Source organism: Cardiocondyla obscurior, linkage group LG01 (assembly GCF_019399895.1).
Source record: "Cardiocondyla obscurior isolate alpha-2009 linkage group LG01, Cobs3.1, whole genome shotgun sequence".
Taxonomy (NCBI): Eukaryota; Metazoa; Arthropoda; class Insecta; order Hymenoptera; family Formicidae; genus Cardiocondyla; species Cardiocondyla obscurior.
Genome location: NC_091864.1, coordinates 40,001 through 59,870, shown reverse-complemented (window position 1 = coordinate 59,870; position 19,870 = coordinate 40,001). Strand labels below are relative to the sequence as shown.

At 32.6% G+C, this 19,870-nt stretch overlaps 2 protein-coding genes and 2 long non-coding RNA genes across 7 annotated transcripts; 2 read left to right on the top strand and 2 right to left on the bottom strand.

The window, feature by feature from the left end:
* Window positions 1-35: 35 nt before the first annotated feature.
* LOC139108288 (uncharacterized) lies at window positions 36-6,491 on the top strand. Its single transcript, XM_070666432.1, has 16 exons — window positions 36-443; window positions 550-864; window positions 950-1,112; window positions 1,309-1,470; window positions 1,591-1,707; window positions 1,848-2,042; window positions 2,169-2,366; window positions 2,601-2,749; window positions 2,980-3,097; window positions 4,314-4,451; window positions 4,775-4,942; window positions 5,114-5,230; window positions 5,420-5,608; window positions 5,759-5,956; window positions 6,041-6,189; window positions 6,356-6,491. The coding sequence occupies exons 3-16, from the start codon at window positions 1,008-1,010 to the stop codon at window positions 6,396-6,398; spliced, it is 2,046 nt and encodes a 681-aa protein (XP_070522533.1). The 5' UTR covers window positions 36-443; window positions 550-864; window positions 950-1,007; the 3' UTR covers window positions 6,399-6,491.
* Window positions 6,492-7,234: 743 nt separating this feature from the next.
* On the top strand, window positions 7,235-10,302 carry LOC139106666 (aldo-keto reductase 1B-like). Of its 2 annotated transcripts, XM_070663611.1 has the most exons (6): window positions 7,235-7,369; window positions 7,637-8,040; window positions 8,945-9,424; window positions 9,521-9,727; window positions 9,863-10,011; window positions 10,136-10,302. In XM_070663611.1, the coding sequence occupies exons 2-6, from the start codon at window positions 7,966-7,968 to the stop codon at window positions 10,176-10,178; spliced, it is 954 nt and encodes a 317-aa protein (XP_070519712.1). In that variant the 5' UTR covers window positions 7,235-7,369; window positions 7,637-7,965; the 3' UTR covers window positions 10,179-10,302. The 2 variants fall into 2 exon arrangements, with proteins under 2 accessions (XP_070519712.1, XP_070519708.1); XM_070663607.1 differs by lacking the exon at window positions 7,235-7,369 and having other exon boundaries at window positions 7,513-8,040.
* Window positions 10,303-10,444: 142 nt separating this feature from the next.
* Window positions 10,445-13,123, bottom strand: LOC139106762 (uncharacterized). Of its 3 annotated transcripts, XR_011546415.1 has the most exons (5): window positions 12,757-13,123; window positions 12,404-12,599; window positions 12,051-12,246; window positions 11,346-11,541; window positions 10,445-11,188 (listed from the first exon to the last, which is right to left on the bottom strand). It is a non-coding gene; the product is annotated as an uncharacterized lncRNA (long non-coding RNA). The 3 variants fall into 3 exon arrangements; XR_011546412.1 differs by lacking the exon at window positions 12,757-13,123 and having other exon boundaries at window positions 12,404-12,748; XR_011546413.1 differs by lacking the exons at window positions 10,445-11,188; window positions 11,346-11,541; window positions 12,757-13,123 and adding an exon at window positions 11,711-11,893 and having other exon boundaries at window positions 12,404-12,747.
* Window positions 13,124-16,891: 3,768 nt separating this feature from the next.
* On the bottom strand, window positions 16,892-17,625 carry LOC139104605 (uncharacterized). The gene is made up of 2 exons (XR_011546055.1): window positions 17,390-17,625; window positions 16,892-17,207 (listed from the first exon to the last, which is right to left on the bottom strand). It is a non-coding gene; the product is annotated as an uncharacterized lncRNA (long non-coding RNA).
* Window positions 17,626-19,870: the final 2,245 nt, after the last annotated feature.

The following is a 19,870-nucleotide window of genomic DNA, read 5'->3' as shown; positions in this document are numbered from 1 at the left end:
AATAATTATATGTGACTGAAACAATTGTATCTTTAGGAATATAATAAGTATTTTATATATTTTATTATTTGTTACGTTTTGAGGTTACATTGTTATAAAATATCTTTGATCGGAAATACGCTACGGCATTAGCGACACGTATGTTATTTCCGGCCCGGTAACAACGCGTTGAATGTTATACATACTGCCATCTACTCAATGACATAAGAATTAATCTCGCACGTAAATCTTGACATTTTTTATAAAATGGCATATGCTGGCCCGTGTATACATCTTGTAGTTGCGTGGTAAAGCAGGAAGTTAGGAATCCCTCTTTGACATCAACACTTTTTTTTCTAATATGTTTTATTATATGTATACACCGGTATATTTTCACAATAGTTTGTCCGAATGTAAAAGACAATCGTATTTGATGTAGATATAAGTACATTTTGTGAAAACATGTAAATTAGAATTAAATTTTTATTCCATAATTTTTTTTTTTTTTTTTCGGAGAGTAGAGCAAACAAATTTAATAACTTGTAATAACAGTATTTTATAATTTTTCAGGTTAATATTATTCTAAAAGATTATGATTTTATTTATCGATCGATATTTAATTAGTAAAGACACAGAAATTACATTGATTTACATTACTATTGAACAATGAAATGCCACGTGGATTTCACATACTGGTTATCATTGGTATCACTTGGTATCATGTACAATATGTACATATATGTACATTCAGTCGCAATTTAATCGACTGCCCGAACTTATGTCCTAGTGACGAGTGCTTCGGGATAGAAAAGAATCAATTTACTCAGTACATTTATTTTCAACGATAAAACTTCTCGCTGCGCACAGACACGTGAGTATTACACGGTACGTTTGGCGATTTTGAGAGTTGCATTAAAACGAGAAGTCACCCTGATTGTCTGTAGTAATAAAAATAAAAGTTCTGTTGCAGGAAGAAGAAGAGCTTCTTCTGACAACCCTCCAGCACGCTTCGTGCTGCATCTACGATAATGGCGAATATTCCGACAATTATTTTCTCGAACGGACATAAAATGCCGATGTTGGGCTTCGGAACTTTCCAAGTTATGCGTTTTGTCGAGGATAATGATAGCGATGTACGTACGAGATGTCTAAATTTATATATGAATATGTTAATAATTAAAGATCGGTCGTATTACATTTATATTAACATCAACTTTTTGGAAGGAATATTTATAACAATTTTTATTTAACATGTTTACTGAATCTATTTTAATTAAATGTATATTTCTTAAAAATTTTTTTTTCTTATTTTGGAATAATTAATTCTAGATAGGAGATATAAAAGAAGCTGTTAAAGAGGCAATAAATCTTGGATATCGTCATATCGATACAGCTTTCTTTTACGGCAACGAAAACGAGATAGGAGAAGCAATCCGTGAAAAAATCGAAGATGAAACTGTGACTAGGGAGGAGCTATTTATTACCACAAAGGTCAGATTAATTAGTAATTAAATATTAATTTAAATTTTTTAATAATAAACTAAAATTAAAATTAAATAATTATTAAAGTATTTTGTTTTGTTTTAATTGTATTTATGTGTTTTTACGTAGCTGTGGAATACGTTTCATAAAGAAGAACTTGTTCTTCCGGCGTGCAAACAATCATTGGATAATCTTGGTTTAGATTATGTGGATCTTTATTTAATGCATTGGCCATTTGCGTTTAAGGTAAGCATTGACATCTTCGTTGTTGGAAAAGTAAGGAATATTTAAATTAAGATAAATTAACAAGTTTAACAATAAAATAAATATTACGATCTTTCAACTCTAAAATAATTATTTCAATAACGTTTTTTTTTTTTTTTTAGGAAGGAGATGACTTAATGCCTCAAGATGAAAGTGGAAATCTTATTGAATCGGATGTCGATTATTTGGAAACCTGGAAAGAAATGGAAAAGTGTGTTAACGAAGGTTTAACTCGCAGTATCGGAGTCAGCAATTTTAATTCCGAGCAAATAACTCGTTTATTGGAATCTGCCGAAATTGTGCCAGTTAATAATCAGGTGTGTAATATTCTATAATTCTATTCTATAGTTATATAATTATAAAATTTTACAAAATATTTAGAAATTTAAAATAATCATATTAATAGTCGTAATATTTAATAAAGCTAAATATATTCGTTATAGGTAGAAGTTAATATAAACTTAAATCAGAAGGATTTAATAGATTTTTGCATACAACACGGTATTGCGGTAACCGCTTACTCTCCCTTGGGTCAACCCGGTGGACCGTCGGGCGTTGATAACAAATTAGAAGATCCTTTGATATTGGAACTTGCAGAAAAATACCAGAAGACACCGGCACAAATAGCACTTCGATATGTTGTACGTAATAAAAAGAAATTGGAAAAAATTTGTTTTTTTCCTCCGATTATACAAGGCGTTTCTGAACTGATTTATTTCAAATCAAAGTTCCATAAAAAAAAAAAAAAAAAAATGTTACATTACGTTTTCGACTTACTCTTTTATATACCCTAATTTTTTGATTTGTAACAATCAGTTCAAAAACACCAATAAAATTAAGAAAGCTGTATATGATAATTTATTTTATTTTACCAGTGCCAACATAGAATTGCGTTGATACCTAAGTCCGTAACTACAAGTCGAATAAAGGAAAACATGGAAATTTTTGATTTCTCGTTAACATCTGACGAGATAGATTCTATTCGTGATCTCGGAACTGGAGAAAGAGTAACAGATATTGAAAAGTAAGTACTAAAATTTCTAAAATATTTTATATGTAATACGCATATTTATATAAATTTGAAAAAAATTTTATGTACATTGTACATAATATGTAGATAAAAATACGCACATATATTTAGATTATCTAACACAATTAATTATATTCGATAACTTTTTAATGTGGATGATGAGCCACAGGCGACTTATGATAACAGTATTAAAGAGTTAAATTATAGCAAGTTATAAATTGCAGATATATTATAAATTACAATTGTTTCGTTCCTGTGTTCCAGTGCGAAGAATTTCAAATACTATCCTTTCAACATTCCGTTTTAAATAAAGTCAGTATAATTAAAAGTTGTGCACCATTATTTGATTATTAATTTAACAAATTTTATTACTTTACTCTTACTTTACATATGTTGTATCAAAATCTTAATAGCAAGAACATGTAAAAAATATAGATTCCAAAAACGTATACGTTCTGTTTGCTATTTTATCGGTATATTTTTAGTTCAATTTTTCAAATTTACATAAATTTTATTTGTAAGTAATACCACACATCATTTAATACATATTTCATAATATATTGTAATTTCTCATTATCTTACAAGTATGTAAAGTAGATAAACTGCTTTATCTCGTATATTCTATTGCTAGATCGCGTTATGGTAAAATTTTTCCGATGTCGCATACTTGTATCATTATCCGACTTTATCTAAACTCAAACATTGCAAGTCTTATCACATTATTAAAGAAAGTAGTCATGTCATCGTATTGGCAATCATGACTTTCCGTTTTCAATTATAATGAATTAAAAGCACAAGAAATAGATAAAAGTAAAAATAGAATTCGTCGAAAATAGCATTCTAGTTGCAGAAACAGTATCGCAACCATCGCAAAAACATACGTGCATGCAATATTCGTACAGTCGAACAAGTGAACGTTAGTATCGCGTCAATGAAATTTGTGATATTGTGTCATAGGTGCGTGCGACAAGTTTTTTGATTTGTAAGCAGCTCGGCATATATATATATATTTTCGCAATATTTCCAGTTAAAAAAAAATCCTGCAACTGAATTGTATTGATTTAAGAAATGGCATGATATGTTAACTTAATACTTTGAATTTTAATCGATAGTTGAAGACAATACTAGCTAAAAGCACATGGATATATTTGCATTTTCGCATATCGATTTTATCGCCAAATAATCGTGCTCTTTTTTTCTTTTCTATCCCATTCTATCCTTTACATACCCACGGAGCTAGTGCTATATATATATATATATATATATATATATATACTTGATACCCGAGACGTTACTATGGTCGATATTTCTACAATGTACAGTCTACTTCCAGCTGGGATTTATTCAACTTGACGATCCTACCAGTGATCAGCATTTCAAAATAAGAAGCGCGAGCCCTTTCGCTCGATAATTTCTACGATAAAAAAATCCTCCGATGCAATACGCAGATACGTATGTATGTAAAGCGTGTTTATCGATATCGTGCATTGCATATTATATAACCTATATCAACCGGGGTTGCGTTGCTCTCAATAATATGTTTTATTGCAGGGAGTAGGCTACTTTCTCTGACGACCTTGCACGCATACTTCTAGCTGTTCGTACTTATTCACCTGCTTCAACAATGACTAATATTCCAGTTATTACATTCTCAAATGGGCACAAAATGCCAGCGTTAGGCCTCGGAACTTACAAGGTACACGCGTTTCATAACGTGTAATAGCGACGCACGTACAATATGAGTTGCATATCACAATTATCATCGCGAATGTGCTAAATGCTATTTGCGCGACTTATCTCAAACTCATACATACCGTTGCATATTCGCGTCTGATAAAAGAACCCGATGGTATTACATCTGCAGCAACGTACTTTTAATTCTATTAATTATATAATATGGCAATTTTTATTCGATATTCTCACTAGAAACTTAATTTTTGTTTATCAAATTATGTTTATTAAAATAAGTTTTATTTTTATATATTAAAAAAAAAAATTACAAAAAAAACACAAAATTAGTCCGAGGAAGAAAGTGTGAAAAAAGCTATTAAAGAGGCAATAAATCTTGGATATCGTCATATCGATACAGCTTTCTACTACGGCAACGAAAGAGAAATAGGAGAAGCAGTCCGTGAAAAAATTGAAGATGGTACCGTGACTAGAGAGGACCTATTTATTACCACAAAGGCAAGATTCATAAGTAGTTACATATAAATATAGATGTAAAACTTTTAACGTTTTATTCGTCCACAAAAATGCCCAAATAAATTTTTTTCTTATAAATAATTTAATATAAATAAAAACTAGGTTTATTAATTTTATTTTATCTTAATAATATTATTATTCGTTTCTTTGTAGCTGTGGAATAATTTTCATAGAGAAGAACGTGTTGTTCCGACGTGCAAACAGTCGTTGGCTAATCTCGGTTTGGATTATGTAGATCTCTATTTAATTCATTGGCCGATGGCTTATAAGGTAATCACTAATATATTGCCATAAGATAAATTTCTTGTCTACAAGCAATTAGAACAATTGTATGCCAAGTTTAATTATGAAATACATATAATTACATAGCATTTTTTATTGATAAAAATAAAGATTTGTTAGAGAAATTATTAAGAAAAAATGCTTAGTTTTTTAATTCATTATATCGATGTCTTTTAGGAAGAAGAAGATTTAAGACCCAAAGATATTAGTCTTGCTGAATCGGATGTTGATTATTTGGAGACGTGGAGAGGAATGGAGGAATGTGTCCGGCAAGGTTTAGCTCGCAGCATCGGGATCAGTAACTTTAATTCGGAACAAATTACCCGCTTACTTAAATCTGCTAAAATTGCACCAGTTAATAATCAAGTAATATCATTATTTTATTTTATTTTATGTTTTCCATGTTTTTTTCTTCTTTTTTTTAAGAGGGAATAATTAATTTATATTATTTTAATGAATAAATTTTCTGTTTCTTTTGTATGTTTTAAAAATTAATATCAACAAGTGTTATTACAGATTGAAGTTAATATAAACGTGAACCAGGAAAAGTTAATAGATTTTTGCAAGAAGCATAATATCACGGTAACTGCTTATTCTCCCTTGGGACAACCTGGAGGATCATCGGGCATTGACAACAAATTAGACAGTTCTGTAATCATGCTACTTGCAAAAAAATACAACAAAACTCCGGCACAAATAGCACTTCGATATGTCGTACGTAATGAAGAGCTCGCAGATCCGATTTTTTAATTATAGAATTAAAAGAGATATATGTATAATCATTGTTTAATTTCTCAGTATCAAGAAGGAACTGCACCGATACCGAAGTCTGTTACTGCAAGTCGAATAAAGGAAAATATGGAAATTTTTGATTTCTCGTTAACATCCGACGAGACGAACGCTATTCGTAAACTCGGCACTGGAGAAAGGGTAGCATCTTTTCCTTAGTAAGTATCTGTATAATTTTCGATTATGTATAATCAAAGGTTAAAAATAAATTTAAGAAATAATATATTTATTATTTAAATGGTGCGTACTAAATTTTTAATAATTAAATTGTTCATGTTTTTTAATATTTATTTGTTTGTTTGTTTGTTTGTTTCTACGTTGCAGTGCGAAGAATTTCAAACACTACCCATTCAACATTCCGTTTTAAATAAAATCAGGGTGACATTTTTCGAAATTTACGATCAGGTAACATCGTTAAATCTAGAACAGCAGAAAATAAATTGTGTAATATCGTAGATAATCGTATTAATATCTTCAATGCATGTTCCCACGACGGTGTTTGCAGCTCGTCCGACCCTTGTTCTAATCAATTACAGTTATTGGGCGCTGCGAAAAATTTTAAGGTCCAGGACCTTGGCCCCAAAGGCCAAGATCACAAACAATTTTTTCGTTTGCTCCGTATGACACGTAGTACAATATCCAAAATATTATAAAGCACGTTTAAATTCGTACTTAAAGAATCTCACGCAATGTTTAGTATAAATCGAGATAGAAGTTTCGGAAATGCTGACGGAAAATTCCAACGTTTTGAAACCTTTTTGTGTCACTTAGACCGGTCGTCACGTTTATCAAATAACTATTGTTCGCGTGGAATATCATTCATATTATACTTCGTATTATGTGTGCTATATGTAAATTCTCTACAGTATTGAATAACACAACTCAGCTTATATTAATTATACATTAGAAAAATCTGTAGTAGTTGAGTTTTAAGAAATTTTATGCAAGCTTTCAGAAAATTAAACCAAAGAATGTTATTATTCTGTTTTATAGGTATTAATTTTTGTATTACATTTTAATTAATCTTTTTTATTATTTTTTAACTAAAATATTTTATTTTTTTTTGTAGATACTATGATGTGCTAGAAGCAATAAATATTTTATTATCAGAAAGGAGGATTTCCATCTCAGTTATTTTGCCGGATAACCACTGAGTGATCAACTTTGTGCGGCTGCTTTATTAAACGTTATACTATCGTGAATGAAACATAGTTCTCCCGAAAGGAGCCGTCAAGGGCTCAATTCATTGGTTCAAATATCCTAAACGGTCGCTGTAACTTTCCATAGTGCCGGATTGCCGAATAGGCGTATTCAGCCACCACCAAGCCGGTCATTCAAGTCAGTATTGTCTGCTATCGATGTATGAGTCTCTTGTTTGTAATATTATCGTCATGCTGAAAACACGAGACATATAATCCACAAATCAAAATTTTTAAGAAGTTTGTGGTTTTTAAAAATATGTTTTTTGTTAAATAAGCGAAAAGACAAATTGCGAATGTAGCAACAAAGTGTTAAAAAAAAAAAAATGAAATACGAGCAATGTTAAAGTTAATAGCTGTTTCAGAAGATAAAGATAGCTGCTAACAGCAAAATTAATTGTTTTAGGAAATAATATTGTAATTAGCGAATGTTGTTATAACAAATTGTAAAGGGAAATTTTTGAGTGGTACGAGTTACATCAAAACCCTAATACCGGCACACTAACACAGATATCTTTCGGTTTGTCGAAACAAAATCAATCTTGCCGTTGAGGAGTCCGGTATATTTAGGTGGGGAGGTTTATAAAAGGAACTGGTCGCAGCAAGTTCGTCGGTATAAGCGGAACGGTATCGATAGGCGAGCCAGCTGGTTTCTACGGTGCAGCCTTCCCGTGCGGTTGAATCCCGAGTTTATATTTTTTTCTGTCATTACGCTAACAACACGAAAAAAAAAAAATGGTCTTGAACGTACCGAAAGTGAAGTTCTACAACGGCTACGAAGTGCCGATCTTCGGTTTGGGCACGTGGAAGGTAAGTTTCCTCCCGATTTAGACGTCTTAATAATATATAGTTTTGTCATTGAATATTTTATGAAAATTGCAAATGTGTGTATATTATTTTATAATTTTGTCAGTAGACTGGAACGGTACGTTTCTTATCTGACTCTTATATTGGCCCAATTTATTATCTAATTATCCTTGAATTCAACAAGATAACGCCAAATATAATATATTTGATCTTATTGAACTATATATGATTATAAATTTGTTAAAACTTCTGTGCAAAGGAAAAATTAAAATTACTGTAAAATCATTAATTTTTGTACACTTACAACTTAACTGATTTATAGAATTAAAATATTAAAATATTTATAGAATTTATAGAATGAAAATTGAGTGTTTATTCTTAAAATATAATTATTAGAGTAATTGTGTCTCAATCTTATTACCGATAATATATTCTAATTATATTCGCAACGTCTGGAATCTTCCAGCACTGTTGACTATATGAAAGTCACGAACAGCGGAGATAACAGATGTGTAATCTTATTCAGGCAATGCTATAAATTGTATTTCGATCTTCTACGGATTATATTACATATACCTTATTTAACATATATCGCTGGTCATATTATAAATATAAAAAAAAAGAAAATACTGTTTTTGTCAACTTTTAATTTTTTATCTCTATAATTTTGTCTTAATAAATTAACATTTTTCTTTCAAAGTTATTTTTTTAACAAAAAAAAGTGTTGTAACTGCTATGTAATAATTCTTACGTCATTTCATATCAGCATCTCTGTTACATATTATCAGTTAAAGTAAAAATCAATAATTATGCAATAAATGATTGTAACATTGAAGAGTCATCGTTGCACACGTTATTCGAAACGTTATAAATCTCAGAGATTTAATTTATCTTATTTTTATTTTAGTCTAAGCCAGGAGAAGTTACGCAAGCCGTAAAAGATGCTATTGACATTGGCTACAGACATATCGATTGCGCTCATATCTATGGTAATGAGAAGGAAGTTGGTGCCGCTATCGATGCAAAAATAAAAAAAGGTGTCGTTAAGAGAGAAGATCTGTTCATCACCAGCAAGTTGTGGAATACTTTCCATAGTCCCCACTTGGTTGAGCCAGCCGTTAAAAAAACCTTGGCTAATCTTGGACTCGATTATTTGGATCTGTATTTAATTCACTGGCCGTTTGGATACAAAGAAGACGGGGAACTTTTTCCTACAAATCCTGACGGCAGTGTCGCTTTAAGCGACGTGGATTACCTCGATACTTGGAAGGCAATGGAAAGTGTACTGTCCAAGGGTTTCACGAAAAATATCGGAGTCAGCAACTTTAATTCTGAGCAGATTACTAGAATACTCGAAAATGCAACAGTTAAACCTGTTACAAATCAGGTAAGTAAAAAAAGAATAAAACGTGCAAGAATTACACATAAAAATTTCCAAAGTAAGCTGCAAATAAAATCTTTATTAACATTTATCTATTTTTAGGTTGAATGTCATCCATATCTAAATCAGAAAGAGTTATCAGACTTTTGCAAGAAGAAGGACATCCTTATTACAGCATATAGTCCACTTGGATCACCAGACAGACCGTGGGCTAAACCGGATGATCCAACGTTGTTGGAAGACAAGAAATTAATTGAGCTTGCAAAAAAATATAATAAGACACCTGCACAAGTAGTTATTCGTTATCAAGTATGTTAATGTGGCTATTTTAAACATTTCGCCGTGAGACATAACTTTTTATTTTTAGAAAAAACGGTTTTTAACATTTACTGTTAGTTCGATGTATTGCTAATACATTAAGATAAACTTAATCATTATTTACAGGTGGAACGTGGGCATATAGTGATTCCCAAATCAGTTACTAAATCACGAATCGCTCAAAACATAGATGTATTTGATTTTAAATTGAAACCTGAAGACATCGCATACATCGACACATTTGATCGCAATGAGAGAGTTTGTGCTCTTCAAAAGTAAGAATTTTTTTACAATATTTAGAACGACAATCTTTTATATCAATTAAAGAGTACAGCATATAATTCTTACAATAATTGTATCAAATTGTGATGTATTAATGATTCTTTTTTTAATTTTTAGTGCGAGTGCCAGCCCATATTATCCATTTAATATTCCATTTTAAGTAATTACGAGTAAGCAACTGAAACTACGATACATCTGCGTGTGTCTTTTGCTAAATTTTCTATGTTAAAATATATATTCCGAATTTATTCGTTCGTGCATAGATAAATCCTTTATTTAATATATATATATATATATATATATATATATATATATATATATATATATATATATATATATATAAATATATATATATATATATATATATATATATATATATATATATATATATATATATTAAATATATATATATATATATATATATATATATATATATATATTTTCTTATAATGTTACTTCCTTTAAACATAAATAAGTAAATTCCTATTACCAAATATTTTTCTAATATCGATTTTTATATAGTATTTAATTATATCAACAGTTTGTGTTGTGCAAAAATAAAGGAGCTTTTACACTCGATGAAATAAAATTAGTTATACATTTAATTAACTGATATTTACACATAGGAATAATTAGTTCAGAATATCAATCACAGGGACATTCACGAATAGCTGTTATTTTTCCGACTTCAAATGTAACACCCTTGAAAAGTGCTAATCAATAAATCTTGACCAGCGATATTGTGCACTCGTGTATAGTCGATAAGTCTCATTAGCATTTTTTTTTTTTCTTTCATAATTAGTACCTATTAATTGGCATGCATACGGCAAAAGTCACGTATGTAAACGTATAATGCGCGACATTTAAAACATTCTACTACACTTAAATAAACCAAATTTAGGTCAGAAATTTAACTAAGAGGCTCCAAAAAAATTTATTTATGAATAACTCAACTTTTAACCTAAAACACATACCTGTCACTTTTAAAAAACTTATAAAAAATAGTTCCCGTCCATGTAGAGCCTTGGAACTTTTTGGGCAGCAAAAGGGAGGTTCAAATTTGATAAAAAATCCAACGGGGCACTCGAGAAAAACGCAGAACTAATTTCACAAGCTGTAAAAGTGCAGTGAAACTTTTGTGACCCTCGCAGAACACCAATCACTAAAAATCTGAAAAATAAAATTATTTACAGTTAAGAGAATAATTTAATTGTATTTAAAACATTCTAGTACACTTAAATAAACCGAATTTAAGTCACAAATTTAACTAAGAAGCTCCAAAAAAATTTATTTAAAGATATCTCAACTTTTAACATAAAACACATACCTGTCACTTTTAAGACACTTATAAAAAATAGTTCCCGTCCATGTAGAGCTTTGGAACTTTTTGGGCAGCAACAGGAAGGTTCAAATTTGATAAAAAATCCAACGGGACAGTCCAGAAATGAGCAGAACTATTTTGCCAAGCTGTAGAAGCACAGTGAAACTTCTGCGACCCTCGCAGAACACCAATCACCAAGAATCTGAAATAAAAAATTATTTACAGTTAACAGAATATTTTAATTGTATTTAGAACACTTTAATACACTTAAATAAACCGAATTTTAGTTTGAAATTTAACTTAGAAGCCTGAAAAAATTTTTTTTAATGTAACATTTCTATTAACCTAAAACACATACCTGTCACTTTTAAATCACTTATAAAAAATAGTTCCCGTTCATGTAGAGCCTTGGAACTTTTTGGGCATCAAGAAGGAGGTTCAAATTTGATAAAAAATCCAACGGGGCACTCGAGGAATACGCAGAACTATTTTCACAAGCTGTAGAAGCACAGTGAAATTTCTGCGACCCTCGCAAAACACCAATCACCAAGAATCTGAAATAAAAAATTATTTACAGTTAACAGAATAATTCAATTGTATTTAGAACATTCTACTACACTTAAATAAACCAAATTTAGGTCAGAAATTTAACTAAGAGGCTCCAAAAAAATTTATTTAAAGATATCTCAACTTTTAACCTAAAACACATACCTGTCACTTTTAAAACACTTATAAAAAATAGTTCCCGTCCATGTAGAGCTTTGCAACTTTTTGGGCAGCAAAAGGAAACTTCAAAATTAATAAAAAATCCAACAGGATGGCCGAGGAAGCAGCAGAACTTTCTTGACAATGTGTAGAAGCACAGGAAAACTTTTCTGACCCTCGCAACTCTCCAGTCACCAGCAAACTGAAATATAAATTCATTCACAGTTAAAAGAAATATTAAATTGTAATTACAACACTCTACTACATTAAATAAAACAGAATTAAAGTTAGAAATTGAACTTGAATGCCTGAAAATAATTTATTCAAAAGTTACTCTACTTCTAACCTATAACACGAACCTGTCACTTTTCAAACTCTTAATAAAAATAGTTCTCGTCGTTGCACAGGCTTGGCACTTTTTGGGCAGCAAAAGAAAACTTCAAAATTAATAAAAAATCCAACAGGATGGCCGAGAAATCAGCAGAACTTTCTTGACAATGTGTAGAAGCACAGGAAAACTTTTCTGACCCTCGCAACTCTCCAGTCACCAGCAAACTGAAATATAAATTCATTCACAGTTAAAACAAATATTAAATTGTAATTACAACACTCTACTACATTAAATAAAAAAGAAATAAAAATAGAAATTGAACTTGAATGCCTGAAAATAATTTTTTTAAGAGTAACACTTCTTTTAACCTTTAACACGTACCTGTCACTTTTAAAACACTTATAAAAAATAGTTCCCGTTCATGTAGAGTTTTAAAACTTTTTGGGCAGCAAAAGAAAGGTTCAAATTTGATAAAAAATCCAACGGGGCACTCGAGGAATACGCAGAACTATTTTCACAAGCTGTAGAAGTGCAGTGAAACATCTGTGACCCTCGCAGAACACCAATCACCAAAAAACTGAAATATAAAATTATTTACAGTTAAGAGAATAATTTAATTCCATTTAAAACATTCTACTACACTTAAATAAACCAAATTTAGGTCAGAAATTTAACTAAGAAACTCCAAAAAAATTTATTTAAAGATATCTCAACTTTTAACATAAAACACATACCTGTCACTATTAAAACACTTATAAAAAATAGTTCCCGTCCATGTAGAGCCTTGGAATTTTTGGGCAGCAAAGAGAGGTTCAAATTTGATAAAAAATCCATCGGGGCACTCGAGGAGAACGCAGAACTATTTTCACAAGCTGTAGAAGTGCAGTGAAACTTTTGGGACCCTCGCAGAACACCAATCACCAAAAAACTGAAATATAAAATTATTTACAGTTAAGAGAATAATTTAATTCCATTTAAAACATTCTACTACACTTAAATAAACCAAATTTAGGTCAGAAATTTAACTAAGAAACTCCAAAAAAATTTATTTAAAGATATCTCAACTTTTAACAAAAAAACACATACCTGTCACTTTTAAAACACTTATAAAAAATAGTTCCCGTCCATGTAGAGCCTTGGAACTTTTTGGGCAGCAAGAGGGATGTTCAAATTTGATAAAAAATCCAACCGGGCACTCGAGGAAAACGCAGAACTATTTTCACAACTTGTTCAAGTGCAGTGAAACTTCTGTGACTCTCGCAGAACACCAATCACCAAAAATCTGAAATAAAAAATTATTTACAGTTAACAAAATAATTCAATTGTATTTAGAACACTCTACTACACTTAAATAAACCGAATTTTAGTCTGAAATTTAACTTAAAAGCCTGAACTCACTCTGCAAAGTGTTAGTGCTATCTGGAGTACTAAGTAAGTCGAGGATTTTTCTCTTGCACCAGGAATGGTCAGAGAGACTTCTGCGGCTTCCCCGAGTCTCCGGACGGTTTCCTTGGTTAGTTTTTGTCGCGAACCTTTCGTCCCCAAAGCGCCAAACCTGTAAATAAAGCAGAAGTATTTTTAAATTAAAACTAAAAATCTCATAAGTGACACATTGAGGTTAAAGTTATATTTTGACTATTTTCTCACTTTTTAATTAATTGAGGCTCTCGAGCAATCTAAAATCGGTCCCTCACGATAGAAAAGGGTACTCTAATTAAATTCTAACGCATGACATACCTGAATTCACTCTGCAAAGTGTTAGTGCTATCTGGAGTACTGGGTAAGTCGAGGAATTTTCTCTTGCACCAGGAATGGTCAGAGAGACTTCTGCGGCTTCCCCGGGTCTCCGGACGGTTTCCTTGGTTAGTTTCCGTCGCGAACCTTTCGTCCCCAAAGCGCCAAACCTGTAAATAAAGCAGAAGTATTTTTAAATTAAAACTAAAAATCTCATAAGTGACACATTGAGGTTAAAGTTATATTTTGACAATTTTCTCACTTTTTAATTAACTGAGGCTCTCGAGCAATCTAAAATCAATCCCTCACGATAGAGGAGAATACTCTAATTAAATTCTAACGCATGACATACCTGAATTTACTCTGCAAAGTGTTAGTGCTATCTGGAGTACTGGGTAAGTCGAGGAATTTTCTCTTGCACCAGGAATGGTCAGAGGGACTTCTGCAGCTTCCCCGGGTCTCCGGACGGTTTCCTTGGTTAGTTTTCGTCGCGAACCTTTCGTCCCCAAAGCGCCAAACCTGTAAATAAAGCAGAAGTATTTTTAAATTAAAACTAAAAATCTCATAAGTGACACATTGAGGTTAAAGTTATATTTTGACAATTTTCTCACTTTTTAATTAACTGAAACTCTCGAGCAATCTAAAATCGGTCCCTCACGATAGAGGAGGGTGCTTTAATTAAATTCTAACGCATGACATACCTGAATTCACTCTGCAAAGTGTTAGTGCTATCTGGAGTACTGGGTAAGTCGAGGAATTTTCTCTTGCACCAGGAATGGTCAGAGAGACTTTTGCGGCTTCCCCGGATCTCCGGACGGTTTCCTTGGTTAGTTTCCGTCGCGAACCTTTCGTCCCCAAAGCGCCAAACCTGTAAATAAAGCAGAAGTATTTTTAAATTAAAACTAAAAATCTCATAAGTGACACTTTGAGGTTAAAGTTACATTTTGACTATTTTCTCACTTTTTAATTAACTGAGGCTCTCGGGCAATCTAAAATCGGTCCCTCACAATGAAGGAGAGTATTTTAATTAAATTCTAATGCATGACATACCTGAATTCACTCTGCAAAGTGTCAGTGCTATCTTGAGTACTGGGTAAGTCGAGGAATTTTCTCTTGCACCAGGAATGGTCAGAGAGACTTTTGCGGCTTCCCCGGATCTCCGGACGGTTTCCTTGGTTAGTTTCCGTCGCGAACCTTTCGTCCCCAAAGCGCCAAACCTGTAAATAAAGCAGAAGTATTTTTAAATTAAAACTAAAAATCTCATAAGTGACACTTTGAGGTTAAAGTTACATTTTGACTATTTTCTCACTTTTTAATTAACTGAGGCTCTCGGGCAATCTAAAATCGGTCCCTCACAATGAAGGAGAGTATTTTAATTAAATTCTAATGCATGACATACCTGAATTCACTCTGCAAAGTGTCAGTGCTATCTTGAGTACTGGGTACGAGGATTTTTCTCTTGCACCAGGAATGGTCAGAGAGACTTCTGCGGCTTCCCCGGAACTCCGGATGGTCTCGTTGGTTAGCTGCCGTCACGTATCTTTTGCCTATAAAGTTTAAAGCCTGTAAAACAAATAAAAATATTTGTTTTTCTGACTATAAACTTTAATCAATAACACATACCTGTCACTTTTAAAACTTTTATAAAAATTAGTTTCCGTTGATGCACAGTCTTGGCACTTTGTGGGAATAAAAAAGACGGTTTAAATTTGTTAAAAAATCCAACCGGACACTCGAGGAAACAGTTGATCTTCCACAAACGAATAAAATAAGCATAAAATATTTTGCGTAAAATATTCACCAATGGAGACACAGCATTAATACTGGCATTCATGAAACGACTCGATTAATAAAATAATGTAAAAATACTTAATAAATAGCATTAAATTGTTGTAAATTAACGAGCAAAATACGATTAAGTATAAAAACTTATAAATAACGCAAAAAACAAACGTAAAATGTCAATCGATTAATTTCAACCAATAGGAACACAGCATTAATACTGACATTCATGAATCGATTCAAACAATAAACTATTGTAAAATTACTTAATAAATATTATTAAATTGTTGTAAATTAACGTGCAAAATACGATTCAGTTTAGAAACTTATAAATAACGCAAAAAAAAAGTGTAAAATGTCATTCGATTAATTTGAACCAATAGGAACACAGTATTAGTACTGACATTCATGAAACGACTCGATTAATAAAATATGGTAAAAATAATTAATAAATAGCATTAAATTGTTGTAAACTAACTTGCAAAATACGATTTAGTATAAAAACTTATAAATAACGCCAAAAACACGTGCAAAATGTCACTCGATTATTTTCAACCAATAGGAACACAGCATTAGTACTGACATTCATGAATCGATTCAAACAATAAACTATTGTAAAATTACTTAATAAATATCATTAAATTGTTGTAAATTAACGTGCAAAATACGATTTAGTATAAAAACTTATAAATAACGCCAAAAACACGTGCAAAATGTCACTCAATAAATTTCAACCAATAGGAACACAGCATTAGTACTGACATTCATGAAACGACTTGATTAATAAAATATTGTAAGAATAATTAATAAATAGCATTAAATTGTTGTAAACTAACTTGCAAAATACGATTTAGTATAAAAACTTATAAATAACGCCAAAAACACGTGCAAAATGTCACTCGATTATTTTCAACCAATAGAAACACAGCATTAGTACTGACATTCATGAAACGATTCGATTAATAAAATATTGTAAAAATAATGAATAAATATCATTAAATTGTTGTAAATTGACGTGCAAAATATAATTTAGTACAAAAATTTATAAATAACGCAAAAAAAAAGTGTAAAATGTCATTCGATCAATTTCAACCAATAGGAACACAGCATTAGTACTGACATTCATGAAACAATTCGATTAATAAAATATTGTAAAAATAATTAATAAATAGCATTAATTGTTGTAAACTAAGTTGCAAATGGAATTTTCTCTTGCACCAGAAATGGTCACAAAGACTTTTGCGGCTTCCCCGGGTCTCCGGACGGTTTCCTTAATTAGTTTTCGTCGCGAACCTTTCGTCCCCAAAGCGCCAAACCTGTAAATAAAGCAGAAGTATTTTTAAATTAAAACTAAAAATCTCATAAGTGACACATTGAGGTTAAAGTTATATTTTGACAATTTTCTCACTTTTTAATTAACTGAGGCTCTCGAGCAATCTAAAATCGGTCCCTCACGATAGAGGAGGGTGCTCTAATTAAATTCTAACGCATGACATACCTGAATTCACTCTGCAAAGTGTTAGTGCTATCTGGAGTACTGGGTAAGTCGAGGAATTTTCTCTTGTACCAGGAATGGTCAGAGGGACTTCTGCAGCTTCCCCGGGTCTCCGGACGGTTTCCTTGGTTAGTTTTCGTCGCGAACCTTTCGTCCCCAAAGCGCCAAACCTGTAAATAAAGCAGAAGTATTTTTAAATTAAAACTAAAAATCTCATAAGTGACACATTGAGGTTAAAGTTATATTTTGAATATTTTCTTACTTTTTAATTAACTGAGGCTCTCGAGCAATCTAAAATTGGTCCCTCACGATAGAGGAGGGTACTCTAATTAAATTTTAACGCATGACATACCTGAATTAACTCTGCAAAGTGTTAGTGCTATCTGGAGTACTGGGTAAGTCGAGGAATTTTCTCTTGCACCAGGAATGGTCAGAGAGACTTCTGCAGCTTCCCCGGGTCTCCGGACGGTTTCCTTGGTTAGTTTTCGTCGCGAACCTTTCGTCCCCAAAGCGCCAAACCTGTAAATAAAGCAGAAGTATTTTTAAATTAAAACTAAAAATCTCATAAGTGACACATTGAGGTTAAAGTTATATTTTGACTATTTTCTCACTTTTTAATTAAATGAGGCTCTCGAACAATCTAAATTGACGTGCAAAATAGCTTAGCTCTTCTGGGTCGCGAGATATTTCAAATTTTCTAAAAAAAGGTAGCACGAACTGACCGTGCCACTTCCTTTTAGAAAATTTAAAATATCTCGTGACTCAGAAAAGCTAAGCTATTGCGCTTTTTTTTGTTCGACGCGGGCTTTCAAGCCCTTCAAAACGAGCTTTCGATCAAACCCCTACGACGCCTGTGGACCGAGATATTAACGATCAAAGTTTTTCGGAAAATGTGAAATATCTCGCGAACCAGAAGGGCTAGGCTATTGCGCTTTATTTTGTTCGACGCGGGCTTTCAAGCCCTTCAAAACGAGCTTTCGATCAGACCCCTACGACGCCTGTGGACCGAGATATTAACGATCAAAGTTTTTCGGAAAATGTGAAATATCTCGCGAACCAGAAGGGCTAGGCTATTGCGCTTTTTTTTTTCGACGCGGGCTTTCAAGTCCTTCAAAACGAGCTTTCGATCAGACCCCTACGACGCCTGTGGACCGAGATATTAACGATCAAAGTTTTTCGGAAAATGTGAAATATCTCGCGAACCAGAAGGGCTAGGCTATTGCGCTTTTTTTTGTTCGACGCGGGCTTTTAAGCCCTTCAAAACGAGCTTTCGATCAGACCCCTACGACGCCTGTGGACCGAGATATTAACGATCAAAGTTTTTCGAAAAATGTGAAATATCTCGCGAACCAGAAGGGCTAGGCTATTGCGCTTTTCTTTGTTCGACGCGGGCTTTCGAGCCCTTCAAAACGAGCTTTCGATCAGACCCCTACGACGTTTGTGGACCGAGATATTAACGATCAAATTTTTTCGAAAAATGTGAAATATCTCGCGAACCAGAAGAGCTAGGCTATTGCGCTTTTCTTTGTTCGACGCGGGCTTTCAAGCTCTTCAAAACGAGCTTTCGATCAGACCCCTACGACGCCTGTGGACCGAGATATTAACGATCAAAGTTTTTCGGAAAATGTGAAATATCTCGCGAACCAGAAGGGCTAGGTTATTGCGCTTTTTTTTGTTCGACGCGGGCTTTCGAGCCCTTCAAAACGAGCTTTCGATCAGACCCCTACGACGCCTGTGGACCGAGATATTAACGATCAAAGTTTTTCGGAAAATGTGAAATATCTCGCGAACCAGAAGGGCTAGGCTATTGCGCTTTTTTTTGTTCGACGCGGGCTTTCAAGCTTTTCAAAACGAGCTTTCGATCAGTCTTCTACGACGCCTGTGGATCGAGATATTAACGATCAAAGTTTTTCGGAAAATGTGAAATATCTCGCGAACCAGAAGGGCTAGGCTATTGCGCTTTTTTTTGTTCGACGCGGGCTTTCAAGCCCTTCAAAACGAGCTTTCGATCAGACCCTTACGACGCCTGTGGACCGAGATATTAACGATCAAAGTTTTTTGAAATAAACGAAAAAAAAATTTTCGAAAAACTGACCACGTGACGTCGTGCGGTGACGTCAGCAGATGCCCACGTGACCATTTTTAGCGCCCCACCCCCTCCAAGGACGGAGATATTGACGAAAAACAAAAAAAAATTTTAGTTCCGTAAAATAAAAAATTTAGAAATCTGTTTTACCGACCAATTTTAAATTAAAAAATCTGTTTTACCGACCGATTATATGTCGGTGAAACAGAAATCTGCAATACCGATGGTAAAAAATATTTGCGCCGGCCTTGGGTTAACGGCAAAAACGAAAATTTTTTGCCTTTTGGCGAGAGAAATTTTGATCGTCAAAAAAGAAAAATTTTTTTTTTTTTTTTAAATCTGCTTTACCGACCAATTTTAAATTAAAAAATCTGTTTTACCGACCGATTATATGTCGG

Bases quoted from the DNA above. Each gene is read 5' to 3' on its own strand.
- LOC139108288 (XM_070666432.1), top strand. From the start codon at position 1,008: ATGGCGAATATTCCGACAATTATTTTCTCGAACGGACATAAAATGCCG. The intron at 4,452-4,774 runs GTACACGCGTTT...ACACAAAATTAG, and splicing joins TAGGCCTCGGAACTTACAAG to TCCGAGGAAGAAAGTGTGAA. The intron at 4,943-5,113 runs GCAAGATTCATA...GTTTCTTTGTAG, and splicing joins ACCTATTTATTACCACAAAG to CTGTGGAATAATTTTCATAG.
- LOC139106666 (XM_070663611.1), top strand. From the start codon at position 7,966: ATGGTCTTGAACGTACCGAAAGTGAAGTTCTACAACGGCTACGAAGTG. The intron at 8,041-8,944 runs GTAAGTTTCCTC...TTTTTATTTTAG, and splicing joins TCGGTTTGGGCACGTGGAAG to TCTAAGCCAGGAGAAGTTAC. The intron at 9,425-9,520 runs GTAAGTAAAAAA...ATCTATTTTTAG, and splicing joins TTAAACCTGTTACAAATCAG to GTTGAATGTCATCCATATCT.